General features: G+C 35.9%; 2 protein-coding genes across 2 annotated transcripts; one reads left to right on the top strand and one right to left on the bottom strand.

Annotated features, from left to right (window-relative positions):
• Nucleotides 1–1504: 1504 nt before the first annotated feature.
• slc38a6 (solute carrier family 38 member 6) lies at nt 1505–12563 on the bottom strand. Its single transcript, XM_058795949.1, has 16 exons — nt 12427–12563; nt 9796–9917; nt 9341–9414; nt 8894–8946; nt 8615–8654; nt 7830–7908; nt 5331–5413; nt 5154–5212; nt 5015–5074; nt 4275–4325; nt 4037–4116; nt 3847–3947; nt 3422–3546; nt 3203–3347; nt 3015–3109; nt 1505–2324 (listed from the first exon to the last, which is right to left on the bottom strand). Exons 1-16 carry the CDS (start codon nt 12511–12513, stop codon nt 2241–2243), a joined length of 1338 nt encoding a protein of 445 aa, XP_058651932.1. The 5' UTR covers nt 12514–12563; the 3' UTR covers nt 1505–2240.
• A 77-nt stretch (nt 12564–12640) lies between these two features.
• On the top strand, nt 12641–15518 carry trmt5 (tRNA methyltransferase 5). The gene is made up of 5 exons (XM_058795947.1): nt 12641–12765; nt 12969–13597; nt 14322–14446; nt 14539–15181; nt 15323–15518. The coding sequence occupies exons 1-5, from the start codon at nt 12746–12748 to the stop codon at nt 15376–15378; spliced, it is 1473 nt and encodes a 490-aa protein (XP_058651930.1). The 5' UTR covers nt 12641–12745; the 3' UTR covers nt 15379–15518.
• The last annotated feature ends 11 nt before the right edge of the window (nt 15519–15529 follow it).

Genomic DNA, 15529 nt, shown 5'->3' with positions numbered 1-15529 from the left:
AAGCAGAGGAGAAAGTGTGTGGCACAGGGCAGGGTAAGTGTGTGTGTGTGTGTGTGTGTGTGTGTGTGTGTGTGTTTGAGTAAAATTAACTCCAGATGTGATGTGGTCTCAGCTCCGACTAGGCGTCAGAGCAGAATTAGAAGTTTTTGAGGGCAGAGAGAATGACAAAAGAGGAGAAAAATCTTAGAAAACACTCAAATGTCACTATAGAGGTAAGTAAGGTAGTGTGTGTGATTGGATGTGTGTTTGTTTCTTCCTAACAGAGTCTTCAGAATGATTTACTGAATGTCTGTGACACAGGGAGCACGGTTACTGATAGACCATGAAAATCAATTCAGGAGGAAGGAGAAGAACAGAGATGCAGAAAAAAGAAGTCCAGGGAAAAAAGCAGATGTCAGAATGAAAGGGCCAATTGGCATGAAAGAAATCAGACAGACATACAGCAAAATCACCTTCTGTAGGCAGCGGTTAACAGTCAGCAGATGTTTCTGTTTGTGTGTGTGAATATGGACTGTGGTCTAAAGGTAAAGCTATCACTGCAGGCTGAAAAGAGACATAACTCTTGCCTGATACCCCAGAGAAGTGGATCTCATTTTCCACTCATTTAAACCTAGAATGAAATGTTTACCGAAAAGGCCCATATTTTAAAATACCTTCTCCTACTTATGCATTTGACTTGCAAACCCTGTCATTTTAATTAAATAGATGGATCTCACGAAACCTGTTATATATATATATTTTTTAATGCATTTAATAATGCAATGATATATTATTTAAATTGCATTTATCCATTATATTTGTTGTAGTTATTTGTTTTAATAATCAGTATTTTTCTGTATTACTATAAAATAAAAAAAGAATTTATAAAAAGAAACAAAATTTAAAAAATGTCTGGACACATTACTAATGGAATTTAAAAAATTAAATAAAAACATGTAAAACATGACATGTTTTTGTGTGGTTCACCTGAACACCAATCCTCTGCACTATAGTATTAAAAAAACAAAAACAACAATTCATGGTTTCATAATGTGATTGGTGATGTCAGTTAAGGTAACCATGTAACACAAATCAGTTTTTTTTTTTTTTCTCATCCTGAGCCACAAGATGAATGTTGCTTTAATTACACACCTCAAGAATAACAAAACTACCATATTTCATTAAGTGCATGTAAGGCTGTGCACGTGTGTTTGTGTGTATCTGTGTTAAAGACTGCCTTACACTGGGCGGCCTCTCAAGCTAATGCAGCATATTAGAAACAGCAGGAGAGAGCAAAGGCCAGAGCCTACACACACACACACACACACACACAGCGCATTTGTTTTCCATTATCTGACATACAGAGAACCCTCTGTCCAAATCAATGAAGAAAAATCAGCCTGTCTATCAATCTTTCTCACGTGCAAACCAGCAAAAACACACACTAATGCTTGGATCTCTTAGACTAAACATGGATCACAGACTCCATTCCAGATGCCACAGTACACGAGACACAAGTTTCAATTCTTATTTCCCTTTATTTATCTCAATTCACATAAAAATACATCAAAATTGTCCTTTTGGACATGTAAACAGGGTTGTAAATGGTACAAAAATACACTTTCGTATATTTTCAAATGTATTTATTTTTTCTTCATTTAAAATAGTAAATAGAAGGAACATTTTGAATTCTAAATTGAATCAACAGAAAATCTGTGGGATTAGTGTGTTGGAGAAGAAATATCCTGAAAGTTCTGAACATTTTTAAAAAACAAATCCATTTTTGACTTCTAAAGACAGTGGCTAATCATTAAATCAGAGCTTTTTTTGAGTCAGACAAGCAGCTTTTCCAATTCATCAAACATCTGTATAAATTTAATATCCCACATTCAGTTATTGTAAAATCGGCAGTGCAGTTCCTTCATTCATTGGTCCCAACTGTCTTTCTATGGATGACAGTAACCATCTGATTCAAAGATTGTCAAACTCTACTGTCATTCAGACATAATATGCATTTCAGTGCTCTGCTGGATATTTTGAATTTGATTGTGCCTCTGTACAGTATTCAAGTGTCATAACAGTGCTATAAGAACATGAGATTTGTCATAAGAGCACTGGCTCATCTCATTGGGATGCCCTTAATTTGGTTCAGAAAAGAGTCTCTGCCTGGTGTGTAACCTGTAAAATAAGGTTTCTCTTCAAGGCAGGATGAGTTGAGCTCCCAACTTGTGCAATACGTCCCACACTAATGATGTCAAAGGTCAAGGATCTTGAACCCAGGAGACAATGATGACACTCAGGCTCAGCACACCAACAACCAGACCAATCACCATCAGAAAAACCGCCTAGAATGAAGAGAGAAATAATCAACATATCAAGTGTAAAGAAAAACATGTAAACTCATTGTTCCAAGTCAGACATTAAAAATGTCCAAAGGTTTGGGGACAGTACTGTTTTTTTTAATTAATATTTGCATTCCATAAGAATGCATTAAATTGATCATAAATGATATTAAACAGTTATAAAGGTTACAAAAGATTTCAAATAAATGTTGTTAAACTTTCTATTCATTAAAGAATCCTGAAAAAATGTATTATGGTTTCCACAAAAATATTACGCAGCATAACTTTTTTTTTAAAAACGTTGATAACAATTAGAAATGTTACTTGAGCACCAAATCAGCATATTAGAATGGATCATATGACACTGAAGACTAGAGTAATGGCTGCTAAAAATTCAGCATTGCCATTACAGGAATAAATTACATTTTAAAATATATTAAAATAGAAAACAATCATTTAAAATTCTAATAATATTTCATAATATTACTGTTTTTACTGTATTTTTTATGAAGTAAATGCAGCCATGGTGAGACTTCTTTCAAAAACATTAAAAAAATAAATAAATATCTTACTGACCCCATTTTTGAACAGTAGTGTATAAAAAAAAAAAATTAAGAAATTCACTCAAAATCAGCCGTCTTCTGCAAAGGAAGTCATGTATGTGTTACTGAATTTATGTAAGACTTTAGATACCCCTGCTGAATTGAGGGATCTGATTGGCTCAGAGCTGATTCTCAAATAAAACATTCCAGGATACACAAACAGCAAACATGTGGAGGTCGTAGAACCTAGAATCACATAAGAAAAGGTATGCAGAGACACACATGAACACAATGAACTAAACAGTAAAACACACACAGAGCATATGGACACACACTCACCCACCACACCAAAGACATTCCTAATGTCAGGGACGAAAATAGCGAGCAGCAGCACAAGAGTGAGGACGAAAAAACAGGAAAGCGAATGAAAGAGCCAGGAGAACTCCCTCTCTCCCCTGCATAACATCAACAGCGCTTTACGTGCCTGAGAGAAAGAGAGAGAGGATGTGTTTTATGAATTTCTTACTTAAATAGTTCACAGTCTGGCGTTTGACTTACTGGGAAGTGAATGAGCGGCACGGTGAACAGAACGGCCAATAAAATCGCAAGACGCACTGACATCACCACAACATCCCGCGGTAGGTAGGTGTCATATCCTAGCAACAGCTCGGATTCCACATGTGCTGCGAATAAAGAACATTTGATCAGACCAATCCATTTATCTTCCTCATCACTTACAGACATCATTTAATCTTTTTTTTTTTTTTAAATCTCCGAATCACACAAGTTAAACTTAATGAAAATGAGAAATATTGCTTTGGCAGCTAGCTGAAATAAAATAAGCTTTATTTTTTTATTTCAGCTGAGGTTTATTTTATTTCAAGTAATGAAAATTTGCTTTATGTTTTTAGTTTTAGTCTTAGTATTTTGTTTCCAACTCCTTTGTTGGAACTAAAAATGTAAGGTCATGTCAACGTTCTTACTATAGAAGGTGAGGTATCCAAACAGGGCAGAGATCAAATACACCATAAAACTAAGAAAGATGCTGACATTCGCCACTCTCTGCATTCTCCGCTTTGTGGGTCTGAAAAACATACATAAATGCATATAATAAGGCAACAACAGGTTATATATGTGGCAGATGCACGGAAAAACAGCAATGAGTGAACTAACCTGTGTAACTCACAGTAAATAGGTAAAACTGCCGTATGGCACAAGAAGGAGAAAGCCATTGTTGGGACGGCATAAGCACTCTGTAATGCACACACACACACAGAGTCATTTCTCACCCTCCTGATGTGTGTGCGGTTATGCTATAATATTACAACTAATATTTGGGTTTCTAATAGTCCTGCAAGGCAGACTTTAAATCAAAACATAGCTCGCCTTTCTCAGGAAAACACACACTCACCTTACTAGAGATCACAAACATCTGTGGGGTGCATTCAGAGGTATTTAAGCTCTGGGGATAGAAAAATAAAGTTAATGTGAATATGAAGATTAGAATGAAATCAGGACAGCAACAGAATGAAAAAAACTAATCACATTATATGCAGCTGAATATCGGCACACTGTTATAAATAAAGGCTTTGACCTCTGGCTCAAGAGGTCAAAGACCACTTCCCTTTTTTTTAAAAATTCTACATCCTGTTTCTGATTGACTGGATCCAATCAGACTGCACAAAATATCTGAGAGTAATGACCAATTGTTTATAACTTCGCACCATGCCAGCTATCACATCTATATTTGTTGTGAGAAGCAAGTGAAAAATAACTAACTAAACTGAAACAAATAAAAACTCAAATTTATACAAGGTTTTAAAGCCCATCTTTAATTATAAAAAATCTAAAATCATAAAATCTTTCCATACAAATCAACTGAAAAATAAAGAGTCCTAGAGAAGTTAAAGTAAAAAAATAATAATAACAATATCTGACAGTTGAAAAACAACCCTTTAGCCTCAAGTCTGTTGTGAGAGAAAAAAAAGGAGGTGGTAAGAGGAGGTTCTATAGTTAAATTTAAATAAATAAATAAATGGAACTAAATTGTCTATTGTTCTAGATCTGTCCGAAGTGTTTTGGGTATTAACGTGGGGTGTTTGGGCAAGCGGTCCGGCTGTCAGGGTGTGTGTGTGTGTGTGTGGTCTTTACCAGGCTCACAGTAGAGTTAATTGGCAGCGGGCAGGGAATGGACCATTTTTTCACCACCACCTGTGTGAGAGATGAAAACATCAACATAAGAAAGAGAGAGAGAGGGGAGAGAAAGAGAAAGAGAGAGAAAACAACTCACCACTACAGTAAAGAACAACATGAAGATGAATGCGAGACTGCTGGTGTATCCCAGGAAACCTGAAGAGGAGATAGAAAACAGTGATACACACTCTCTCACACATATACAGAATAATTACAGAAAACAGAAAAAAAACTGACACTCAGTCACTCAAAAAAAAAAAAAAAAGACACTCACCAATCTTAGGAAGTAGAGCCAATGGCAACACTACAATTAGAGTCACTAAAATCAATAGTGTAACACCATCCTCAAACCACTTTCTAAGAAGGAAAAAAAAAAAAAAAAGCATGACAAAATGGCACAAAGTAAAGGCATACACACCTTTCAAAATGTTAGGGTCAGTAAGATTAAAGATCAAAAACACAGTAAACTTGTGAAATATTATTATAATTTAAAATAATTTGTGTGAATATATGAATGTATTTCATATATTTATGTTTAATGTAATTTGGTCCTGTGATGGCAAAGCTGAATTTTCAGCAGCAATTACTCAAGCCTTTAGTGTCACATGACCCTTCATAAATCATTCTAATATGCTAATTTGCTGCTTAAGAAACATTTCTTATTATCAATGTCGAAAATAGTGCTTTTTTTCAGGATTTTTTGATAAATAGAAAGCTCAAAACAACTTCATTTATTTGAATTAGAAATCTTTTGTAAAAATGCCTTTACTGCCTTTTTTGATCAATTTAATCCACTCTTGCTAGATAAAAGTATCAATTTCTACTGACCCCATACTTGAGTGTTTTAAACCCATGGATGTGATATCAATCACAAAATACATGTCTGCTTCTCAAATTAACCGTTCAAACATTGCAATTTTGGAAATCCTCACATCTAACGCCAGAAATTCCTCCTCAGATTCTCTCTCATTGTCCAAGTAATCCTGAATCAGGGCTCACTTTCTTACATTAATAAGAGAGAGAAAAAATAAAATAAAGTATTTAAAGAGAGAACTGAGACCTGATCTGATCATATTCAGTAGTCTATTTACTTCCACCAACTCAGTGTAGACAAACATCTAGCTAAGAGTTTAATTTCTCTTATCGTTTTAATAAGATAAAAAGCACAAGTGTTAAGAAAAAACAATTTTAAATGATAATAATTATAAATTACAATAAATAAATGATAATACCTTTTTACTATATTTATTATTTTGTCTCTATAATCTCATTTCATTTTATACCATTGAAAAGTTTGGGAACAGTAAGATTTTAAAACATTCATACTTTTATTATATTACTTAAATTTACATTGCTCCAAAACTACCACAACTAAATGCTGTTCTTTCAACTTTCTATTCATTAAAGAATACTGAAAAAAACGTATTATGGTTTCCACAAAAATGTATGTGCGTTCTTGGAATCGTGAACAGGTTGGTGTGTTGAGAGAGATCTTGAGTTGATCTCCTGTGGTTCTATCTTAACAACAGGAAGGTACTAGACAGCCTTACTGATCCACTTGAAGAAATGAAGATAAATTACTCCACTAAAAGAAAAATGTTATTTTACAGTAAATGACTAAAGTTTCAAGCGTTTATACTGTGGCCGCTTTGTGATTTTTGCTCCTCCCAGAGAGATGGAGTAGTGATGTTTGTGTGTGTCTGGGTCTGGTCACAGTAATTGTGCTGGTAAAGGGGATCTTGGGCAGGCACGACTCTCGTTGGGCGGAACATATGTGCGAGATTTACGTGAACGGACCTGTAATGCAAACCAGCTGCGTGGGGACGGGGCACAGTCGAACCACAGCTCAGAACAGCGGCTAATAAAATAATGACCGTTACATTCTTTACTCTGGAATACTTGCTCTTTTCTCTCTTTCGGAAACTCGCTTAAAGGCAGAGAAGTAAGAGAAAGAGTGTTTTTCTGCCAGTCAGTGAATGACCTGGTGTGAAAGTGTCCCCTTCTATCTCTGTTCCTGAATCACGTTTCAATTTTGACTTGTATTCAAGATGTAAAACTTGAAGATACAAGGGGACACTTTCACACCAGGTCATGGCAGAAAAACACTTTTTCTCTCACTTCTCTGCCTTTAAACGAGTATGTAAATCATATTTGTTGTGATAAACCATATGTACTACCATTCAAATGGGGGGGGGGGGGGTAAGATTTTTAATGTTTTTGAAAGAAGTCTGAATTTATTTTAAAAAATCTGAAATTTTAACAGTCATTATTCCAGTCTTCAGTGTCACATGACCCTTCAGAAATCATTCTAATATGCTGATTTTCTGCTCAAGAATGTATTTCTATGATTATCAATGTTGTGCTGCTCAATATTTCAGCATTTATACAAATTTGAAATCTTTAGCAACATTATCAATATTTTATCTGTCACTTTTAATCAATTTAATGCGCCCTTGCTGAACAAAAGTATTTAAAAATATCTTACTGACACTAAACTTTTAAATAGTATTGGATCTTCCATTTTAGTCTGATTTTTTGTCTTCCAACTGACAGTGTAAACAAAACATTTTGTTGGTTGCTCGGTTTCTACTTTTTGATATGCTCATTTTTAAAATTATATATGTTCTGATTGGCTAATTTTGTTGCTTTGTGACAAATTTAAATTTCAGCGAGGAAAGGAAAAAAAAAAAAGAAAAAAAAGTTACTTAACACTAAAAACTTGCCTTGCACATTATCAGAATGAAGTGTGAGGGTGTGGTATATATTTATTTACCCAGTAGTCTCGGTGCTCATGAAGCCGGTGATGGCAGCAGGCATTTCAGACTTCAAGATGAACAAGTAGGTGGACATGGCTAGAGAAGGAGAAAGACCGCACATTATACATGCAAGCTATGCAACACCTATATGACACCTCATGACATCAACATGCATAACAATCTGCTCAGAAAAACCAAACCATTCCACAGACAGAAACAGAGTCTATTTAAAAACAGCACAGTGCTGAGGTCAACATATTCTAAACTTACACGCTAACAGCCACGAGTTCATATCATATGGTCACATATACACACACAAACGCAGATGATTAACAGATAGTTGATGGAAGGATTGGCTTGTATCCATATTGGAAACCTGACTGTAGCAAAGCACTTGCGCTCACACAAACACACAATTGTTGTTGTGTGAAAGTGAGATTTTATGTTAAGTAGTTTTGGGAGATTAATGACGAACAAAATTCAGTTTTACCGCTACTAAACACCAAATAACACACAGAATACTCACTGCTGTTCACAGCGAGTAGGAAGCAGTGTTCAGAGAAAGGCAGACAGAAAGAAAAGGCAGATTTTTATTTTTCTTATTATTCACTTTTATTAAGTATAGCTTTTGTTTGCAGACCAACCTGCCCAATAAAACATGTTGAAACGGAGCATGAAAGCGAAGGAGAGGGGAGACTCTGCATCAGGGCATGTAGTAATTCTAAGTTCAGAGTTCAAAGGTCAAGTAGTATGACTTTAACCATATAAACAGTTAAATGCAAGTGAAAGTGGAAAAACTCACCTCCAATGTTCTGAATGAGAATAGTACAGGCCACAAGAATCTGCTCAAAACAAGTGAAAAACGTTTTATGGGAGTAAAAAGGCGCATTTTACTTCTATGGTGTATTCAGTTATGATGAGCACAAAGATAATGCCCTCAGACACAGTTCTTTATTCATATAACAAAATGAAACACTGCAGTGCATCGTTACAACTTAACTGCAAGCAATTTTCAGAAAAAGACAAAATCAGATAAATAAAGCATTGTGAGCTAGGTATTTGATCTGTGATATTAACCAACCTTGCCAGGTTTGTTGAATGCTCTCTCTCCAAGAGCTTCATAAGAGTCGATGCCTAGCACACACAAACATATGCAATAATGAGGCCTGGTTATAATGTATAATCGTGAAAGGCCATTTCTCAGTGTTAAAAATTGCTTACAACTCCTCTGTCTGTCAGCAGAGATTTCTCACCTGATGTACAGTTTATGAGAATAAGTGTTATTTTAGGATCACTGAGATACTAGTAGAATTTTTTTCCCATTATTTTAAAATTAGATTTTTAATTTTTGTATTTTTCATTTTAGTTTTAGTATTTTTGTGTGCTTTTAGTTTTGTTTAACATTTAGTTTATTTTTTGTGTAATTTTAGTTAACTATAATAACCCTGGTGAGGGTTTAAATAAACATAGTTGAACGGTAAAAAGCATTATGCAAGGTAATGAAGTCAAAAGTGAGAGTTAACATTACCGGTCTTATCGCAGAGGAGCAGCAGGAGATGGACAGAATAAGCAGCCAAACTGGAGACCACCAGCAACAGAATACTGTGAAAAACACAAGCAAATTTGAAAAAACACAATCTCAAATGACTGTTCTGTGTCAGACACTAGAGAAGCTCTATTGAAAGCATTTGTGGAATAATGCTTGTTTCATATAGTTTGCGATAATTTCGACTCATCCCAGATTTTTCTCTACATAGAAGTCCTTCACATGTATCATTGTGTAAAAATGTATGTTGAATGGAAAATTTTTTGCATGGCTCTGTTTATGTGTAAGGTATGCAAGTACCTTACTGGAACTACTATTTGTGTTTTAAAACACTGAAGGGTGCATCAAAACAATTTTCTGTTGTAATCAACATTATGCCACAAAAGTTGACAACACAGTTGAACTTGTATTGAATCAGAAACACTATGTCTGTGTACCTGAATCCGATGATGCCTGTATTGGCCATAGCATAAGAAAGACCCAGGATGCCACTTCCCATGATGGCATTCATCAGATTAAAGGCAGAAGACCAGAAGGATGCACCTCTAGCCTGAGCACCCTGTGAGGAAGATACACAGACCAGGAATTACACAACAACATACAGTGGGGGAAAAAAATTATTTGAAGGACTCATCTGACCATAACTTTTTTTAAATGTGTTTTTCTGGATTTTTTTGTTGTTATTCTGTCTCTCACTGTTCAAATAAACCTACCATTAAAATTATAGACTGATCATTTCTTTGTCAGTGGGTAAACGTTCAAAATCAGCAGGGGATCAAATATTTTTTTTCCCCACTGTATCAGATCACACTGCAGCAAACTGAGACAAAATAGATCCTAGACGTTTTGCAAGAGACAAAGCATGCAAAACTAATGGCATTAATGTGTGCTTACACACCAAGTTACTGAAAGCACAAAAGGAAGTGAAATCTTTGCATAGACAAAATAAAACTGCATAAGATCAGCATGTGATGATGTGAAAATGATTAGAAAGCATGAGGCAGCAAATGACATAATACACATACTCTTCTCCATTTCCACGGAAAGCATTAGAACACAGCTTTATGGTTTTAGTGGAACATCAAATATAATTTGTAAATACTAGTACAATATGGCATGCTAAATTTACACTGCATTTACTTTAATAATGTACATTAATTTACTCATTATTTGACATGTCTGATATTTCTTTTCTTGAAGCCCCTATAAAGCACTTTGTAAATACTGTGCTGTACAAATCAACTAAGTCTTAGTCTTAGCTGGGAAGCAGGGAATTTTACATTATTTTAGCAAGAAGAATAAAGGTTGACACACAACCTTTATTTTGTAATATATTTTTTATGTCCAAAAATTAAAAAAATTGAACAATATAATAAATAATAAATACATAAAATATAATACATACATTTGGAACACATTTCTGCCACATAAGGAAAAAATCCTGCTTTGTTCAACCATAATTATGGCATTATGACATTATGACACTGCTCCGGGTGTGTGTTCACGTATGTGTACTTGTATGGGTTAAATGCAGGGCACAAATTGCAAGTGTGGGTTACCATACTCGACCAAACACCACTTTCACTTCAGACATGAGTCATGAGTGCTAATTATGACATGAATCATTACAAGTCACGAGTCACACTTAATTTAATCCAAGTTTCCTGTCATAGTTGTAACTTTGTTTTTTCATACAGAGGCGGACAGTAACTAAGTACATTTACTTGAGTATTGTACTTAAGTACACTTTTTGAGTATCTGTACTTTACTTGAGTATTGTTTATTCTGGAAACTTATGACTTTAACTTCACTACATTTGAAAGACAAATATTGCACTTTTCACTCCACTACATTTCTATCAAGGTCCTCGAAGTAGAAAGTCGTTACTATGTAGCAGCTTTGAAAGTCAGTGGGTGATTTTTTTTCTTCTCTAAAACGTGACTTTCTTTTTTTCAGACAGTTTATCAGTAATCACTCTTGTAGGGCTACATGAAGTGATTTCACAGCATTTTTTGAACACTGACCAATTGCAAATGTGATATTTATTTACAACAATTCAATAAGACGACGTTAATATTGTGGTATTTAGTAGACACAATATTTTCTAATTTTGCTAAATTGTGTAAGTGAAAATATCACCTATAAAGCCACAGAAGAACTGATATTGGACTTGAAGCAATACTGCACAGACCGTTCTGTGTGTAACATCAAAGTACTGCGAGAGCGATTAGACACCATTTTTAAAATTTTTGTTTTGATGTCAAATAATCTTGCTGTTTTGCTTTTTGGTTAAAGCAGTGTTGCTGTTGTAAAGTTATACAGCTACAGTTGTGTTGCTGGGTTTTAAAGCAGGTGTGATTTTTTGTTTTTCTTCCATATAACTCTGTATTTACAGCAATTTCACTGTTTTAATGTGGATGAATGGCAACACATAGATGTGTGCACACTGTCAGAGCTGTGTGAATCCTGCTTTTGTGGGGGTGGGTAGGGGTGTTAAATAATTATTTTATTTTATTTATTTTTTCCCCATAGGTTCTTAACATTTCAAAAACTCTTTATTCCAAAGATACTACAAGCTAGTCACTGTATTCAGTAGGGGGAATGTACTGTAAGTTGCTTCAGAGGTATTGCAAGTATTACATACAAAAATAATAAAACAGTGCATTGACATAAAGGAAATTTACTTTTGGTACTCAAGTACTTTTAAAATCAAATACTTCTGTACTTTTACTTAAGTAAACATCCGTCTTTACAACTTTCCCTTGTATTACTCATATTTGTGTATTGTGTACTTCGTCCGCCTCTGAGGTCATATGTGAATTTTATGGCATAATTATTTACCAAAACAAGGTTTTGGGCGAAACAATGAAATGGGCTTCCATTAATAATACAAAATATCAGTTTATATATACAAACATTAAACAAGTGTCAGATTTTCATTATTTACAATTATTATTAAAAAATATGCTACTGTGGGAAACAAAAGGGACACCTTTCGTTCAATGACACTTCTTCTTATTATTATTATCGCTAATAATGTTGTCAGGAGATGACAGGCTGTGGTTTACCTGTGTTAAGAGCGGTCTGCTCTCCTCTCCGATGGGCTCATACTCGCTTCCCGTCTGCACGCTGTAGTTTGCGTCGTTTTTCCGCATGTTCCGCCGTTTAGTTTACTCTTCTGCTCGCTCTTAGACACTAGCGGGGCCGTCAATTCATGTGTCCAGCTCTCATACCACCGGCTCCAAAAGACTCTCAAGCAAACATAAACATCGCTATTCACGTGACTATAAAAGAAGGTCACATGTCTACTTATATCTCATGTCACAGACCAATCACGAGCCGAAGACTCGGTCGCTTAGAAATGACGTACTGTAAAAGCGTGCTCGTATGGCTGCCGGCTGGAGAGGGTGAGCAGTGACCGTTTCTTTTGTTTTTATTATAAAACTTAAAGTTATGTTTTAAATTTAATGAATTACACTGTTTAAGCTCTGTGGCTACAGTAGATAATCTTGTAGTTTATTATCAAGCGTAGCTAACAGTCTGCTGCAAAAGGTTGCAAATGGTCTCATTAGACACTTTTGTACTTTATCTCTCTCTCTTTGACCAACAGATCTGGCAGACTTTTGTTCCTGTTGCAGAAACATCGCAGTTGTGTCACTCTTTCACAAAAAGTAAAGCAATTTGCAAGAATTTCCCTCCAGTTCTCCACTACTGTCCAGTCTCAGAAAGCCATGACTGACCAATCACAGACTGATCTGGGGCTCTACAAGCCCCCTCAGACAGTCCGGGGCATGACAGAACTGGACCGAGCAGCTTTCAGTCTGACAGTCAGTGTTCCTGCCATACGGATACCAACCAATGTTCTCAACAAAGTGGTGAAGAGTTTGAAGAAAGTGGCACTACAGAGGCCAGGACTCAAACGGGTTGTTGAGGAACACAGTGAAGATGGGAATAAAGACAGTAGTGAAGGAGAACGTCGGCTGCTGCTATTGGACCCAAACAGCATTACGTCTGCAGATTCGTTTGGCAGTGAGGAGGCAGAAGCTCTGAAAGTGTATGGGGTGCCTCAGGAGATCCAGAAGTATGAACTGAAACTCACCTATGAGAACCTTAAGAGTGAGGAGATACTGCGAGCTGTACTTCCTGAAGGACAGGATGTGACGTCAGGATTTAGTAGAGTGGGCCACATTGCCCACATGAACCTGAGAGACCACCAGCTCCCCTTCAGAAAACTGATTGGTGAGAAAATATGATAAATGAACCAATAAATCACCTTAAAGAGACTTCACCCAAAATTCTGACATGTACTCACCTTCATGTTGTTCCAAACCTGTATGACTTTTTCTGTGGATCACAAAAGATGATATTTTTAAAAATGTGTAGTGAGAAAATCAGGTCCAATGGGATCCAGTGTTGTTTGACATTCCTTCTTTTGTGCTCTGCATAAGAAGCAAAATCATACAAGTTTGAGTGTAATTTAGTATTTTATATACTACTATAGTTTTTATTAATATTTTGGATTAGCTTTTATATTTACATTTTCAGTTTGCAATTTTTTTAGATTTTTCCTTTAATTCGCATTTTTAGTAATTTGATGTGCTTTTGAATTTGTTTTTATTTTTTTTTTTTGTACTATATTTAGGTTTCACTTATTTTTAATTTCAGTTTTTTTAATTAATTCCAGTTATTCATTTCAGTGTTTAAACTTATTTCTAATTTTCATTAGTTTTTAATTTAATATTTGTATTTTTTTTATATAATTTTTTTTTAATCAAATTATTTAATTTCAACTTTATTTCAATTACCAAAAATATTTTTAATAGCTTTAGCTGTAGTTAACAGTATTCACCCTGATTTGGAACGACATGAAGGTAAGTAGTTTATCATTTTTGGGTAAACTACATTTACATGTTTAATTTATCAAATTCAGGTCTTTTTATGGGCTTTTGGTGTTTTATTCCAGGTCAAGTAATCATAGATAAGAACCCTGGCATTACTTGTGTGGTCAACAAGACCAACACCATTGATTCCACTTACAGAAACTTCCAAATGGAGGTTTTGGCAGGAGAGAGTAACATGGTAGCAAAGGTGAGTTCATCTAATATATAGAGTCAGCATATTCAGGTACATCAGTTTTCAAAGATACATCTGTCTGTAATCTACATTTTATCCTCTCTCAGGTACGCGAGAATGGCGTGTTTTACGAGTTTGATTTCTCTCGCGTGTACTGGAACCCTCGACTAAGCACTGAACACGAGCGCATTGTTTCCCTTCTTCAGCGTGGCGACACCGTCGTGGATGTTTTCGCCGGGGTCGGTCCGTTCGCGATCCCAGCGGCCCGTCGAGGCTGCGAGGTCCTCGCTAACGACTTAAACCCTGAGTCCTTCCGTTGGCTCCAGCACAATGCTAAACTCAACAAGGTTGACCGAAAAATAACATCATTTAACATGGATGGACGGGACTTCATCCGGGGACCTGTACAGGAGCGTCTGCCTGCTCTAATGAAGGGTTCACAAAAGATTCATGTGGTGATGAATCTTCCTGCACTGGCTCTTGAGTTCCTCGATGCCTTCAGAGGTCTGCTAGGCCCAGAGCCAGACCAGAGTCTTGACAACCTGCCGCAGGTGCATTGCTACGGGTTCTCCAAGGAAAATGACGCTCAGAGGGATGTAGTGGAGCGGGCGGAGGCGAGTTTAAAGACTTCCCTGCAAGGACAGTGTTCTGTGCACCTGGTGAGGAATGTGGCACCCAATAAGGAGATGATGTGTGTGAGTTTTACACTGCTGAGAGGAGTCCTATACTCTACACACACTCAAGACAGAGGTAAGAGACTCTCACACTCACAGATGTCATTTGGCAGCAGTATTAAAACATGAAATAAAAACATACACAGTACAAAACATGCCATAGTGAAGATGTTAGGTTATTTCAGCTGTGCTAAAAAAAAATTATTTTCCTCTATAGACGTTTCAGAGGAGCCGAATCCTAAGAAACAGAAGTGTGAGGATCCGACAGACTGAATCCACTCAGTGTTCCCTGTTAAAATGGTTTGTTTTATTTTTGTTCTTTTAATTTTTAAAAAAAAATAAAATCATCCATGCGAGTGAACGCTGTTGCATTTCTTTGAGAGGATCACACAACCAACAACACTGACACAGAAAAAAACTGTTT

This window comes from Onychostoma macrolepis, chromosome 13, assembly GCF_012432095.1.
Source record: "Onychostoma macrolepis isolate SWU-2019 chromosome 13, ASM1243209v1, whole genome shotgun sequence".
Taxonomy (NCBI): Eukaryota; Metazoa; Chordata; class Actinopteri; order Cypriniformes; family Cyprinidae; genus Onychostoma; species Onychostoma macrolepis.
This window is presented reverse-complemented; position numbering and strand designations above follow the sequence as displayed.

Excerpts from the sequence above, each read along its gene's own strand:
- trmt5 (XM_058795947.1), top strand. The coding sequence starts at position 12,746 with ATGGCTGCCGGCTGGAGAGG. Across the intron at positions 13,598-14,321 it reads CCCCTTCAGAAAACTGATTG|GTCAAGTAATCATAGATAAG; the intron begins GTGAGAAAATAT and ends GTTTTATTCCAG. Across the intron at positions 14,447-14,538 it reads AGAGTAACATGGTAGCAAAG|GTACGCGAGAATGGCGTGTT; the intron begins GTGAGTTCATCT and ends ATCCTCTCTCAG.
- slc38a6 (XM_058795949.1), bottom strand. The coding sequence starts at position 12,513 with ATGCGGAAAAACGACGCAAACTACAGCGTGCAGACGGGAAGCGAGTAT. Across the intron at positions 8,655-8,893 it reads CATTCAACAAACCTGGCAAG|ATTCTTGTGGCCTGTACTAT; the intron begins GTTGGTTAATAT and ends TGTTTTGAGCAG. Across the intron at positions 4,117-4,274 it reads TGTTTGTGATCTCTAGTAAG|AGTGCTTATGCCGTCCCAAC; the intron begins GTGAGTGTGTGT and ends TGTGCATTACAG.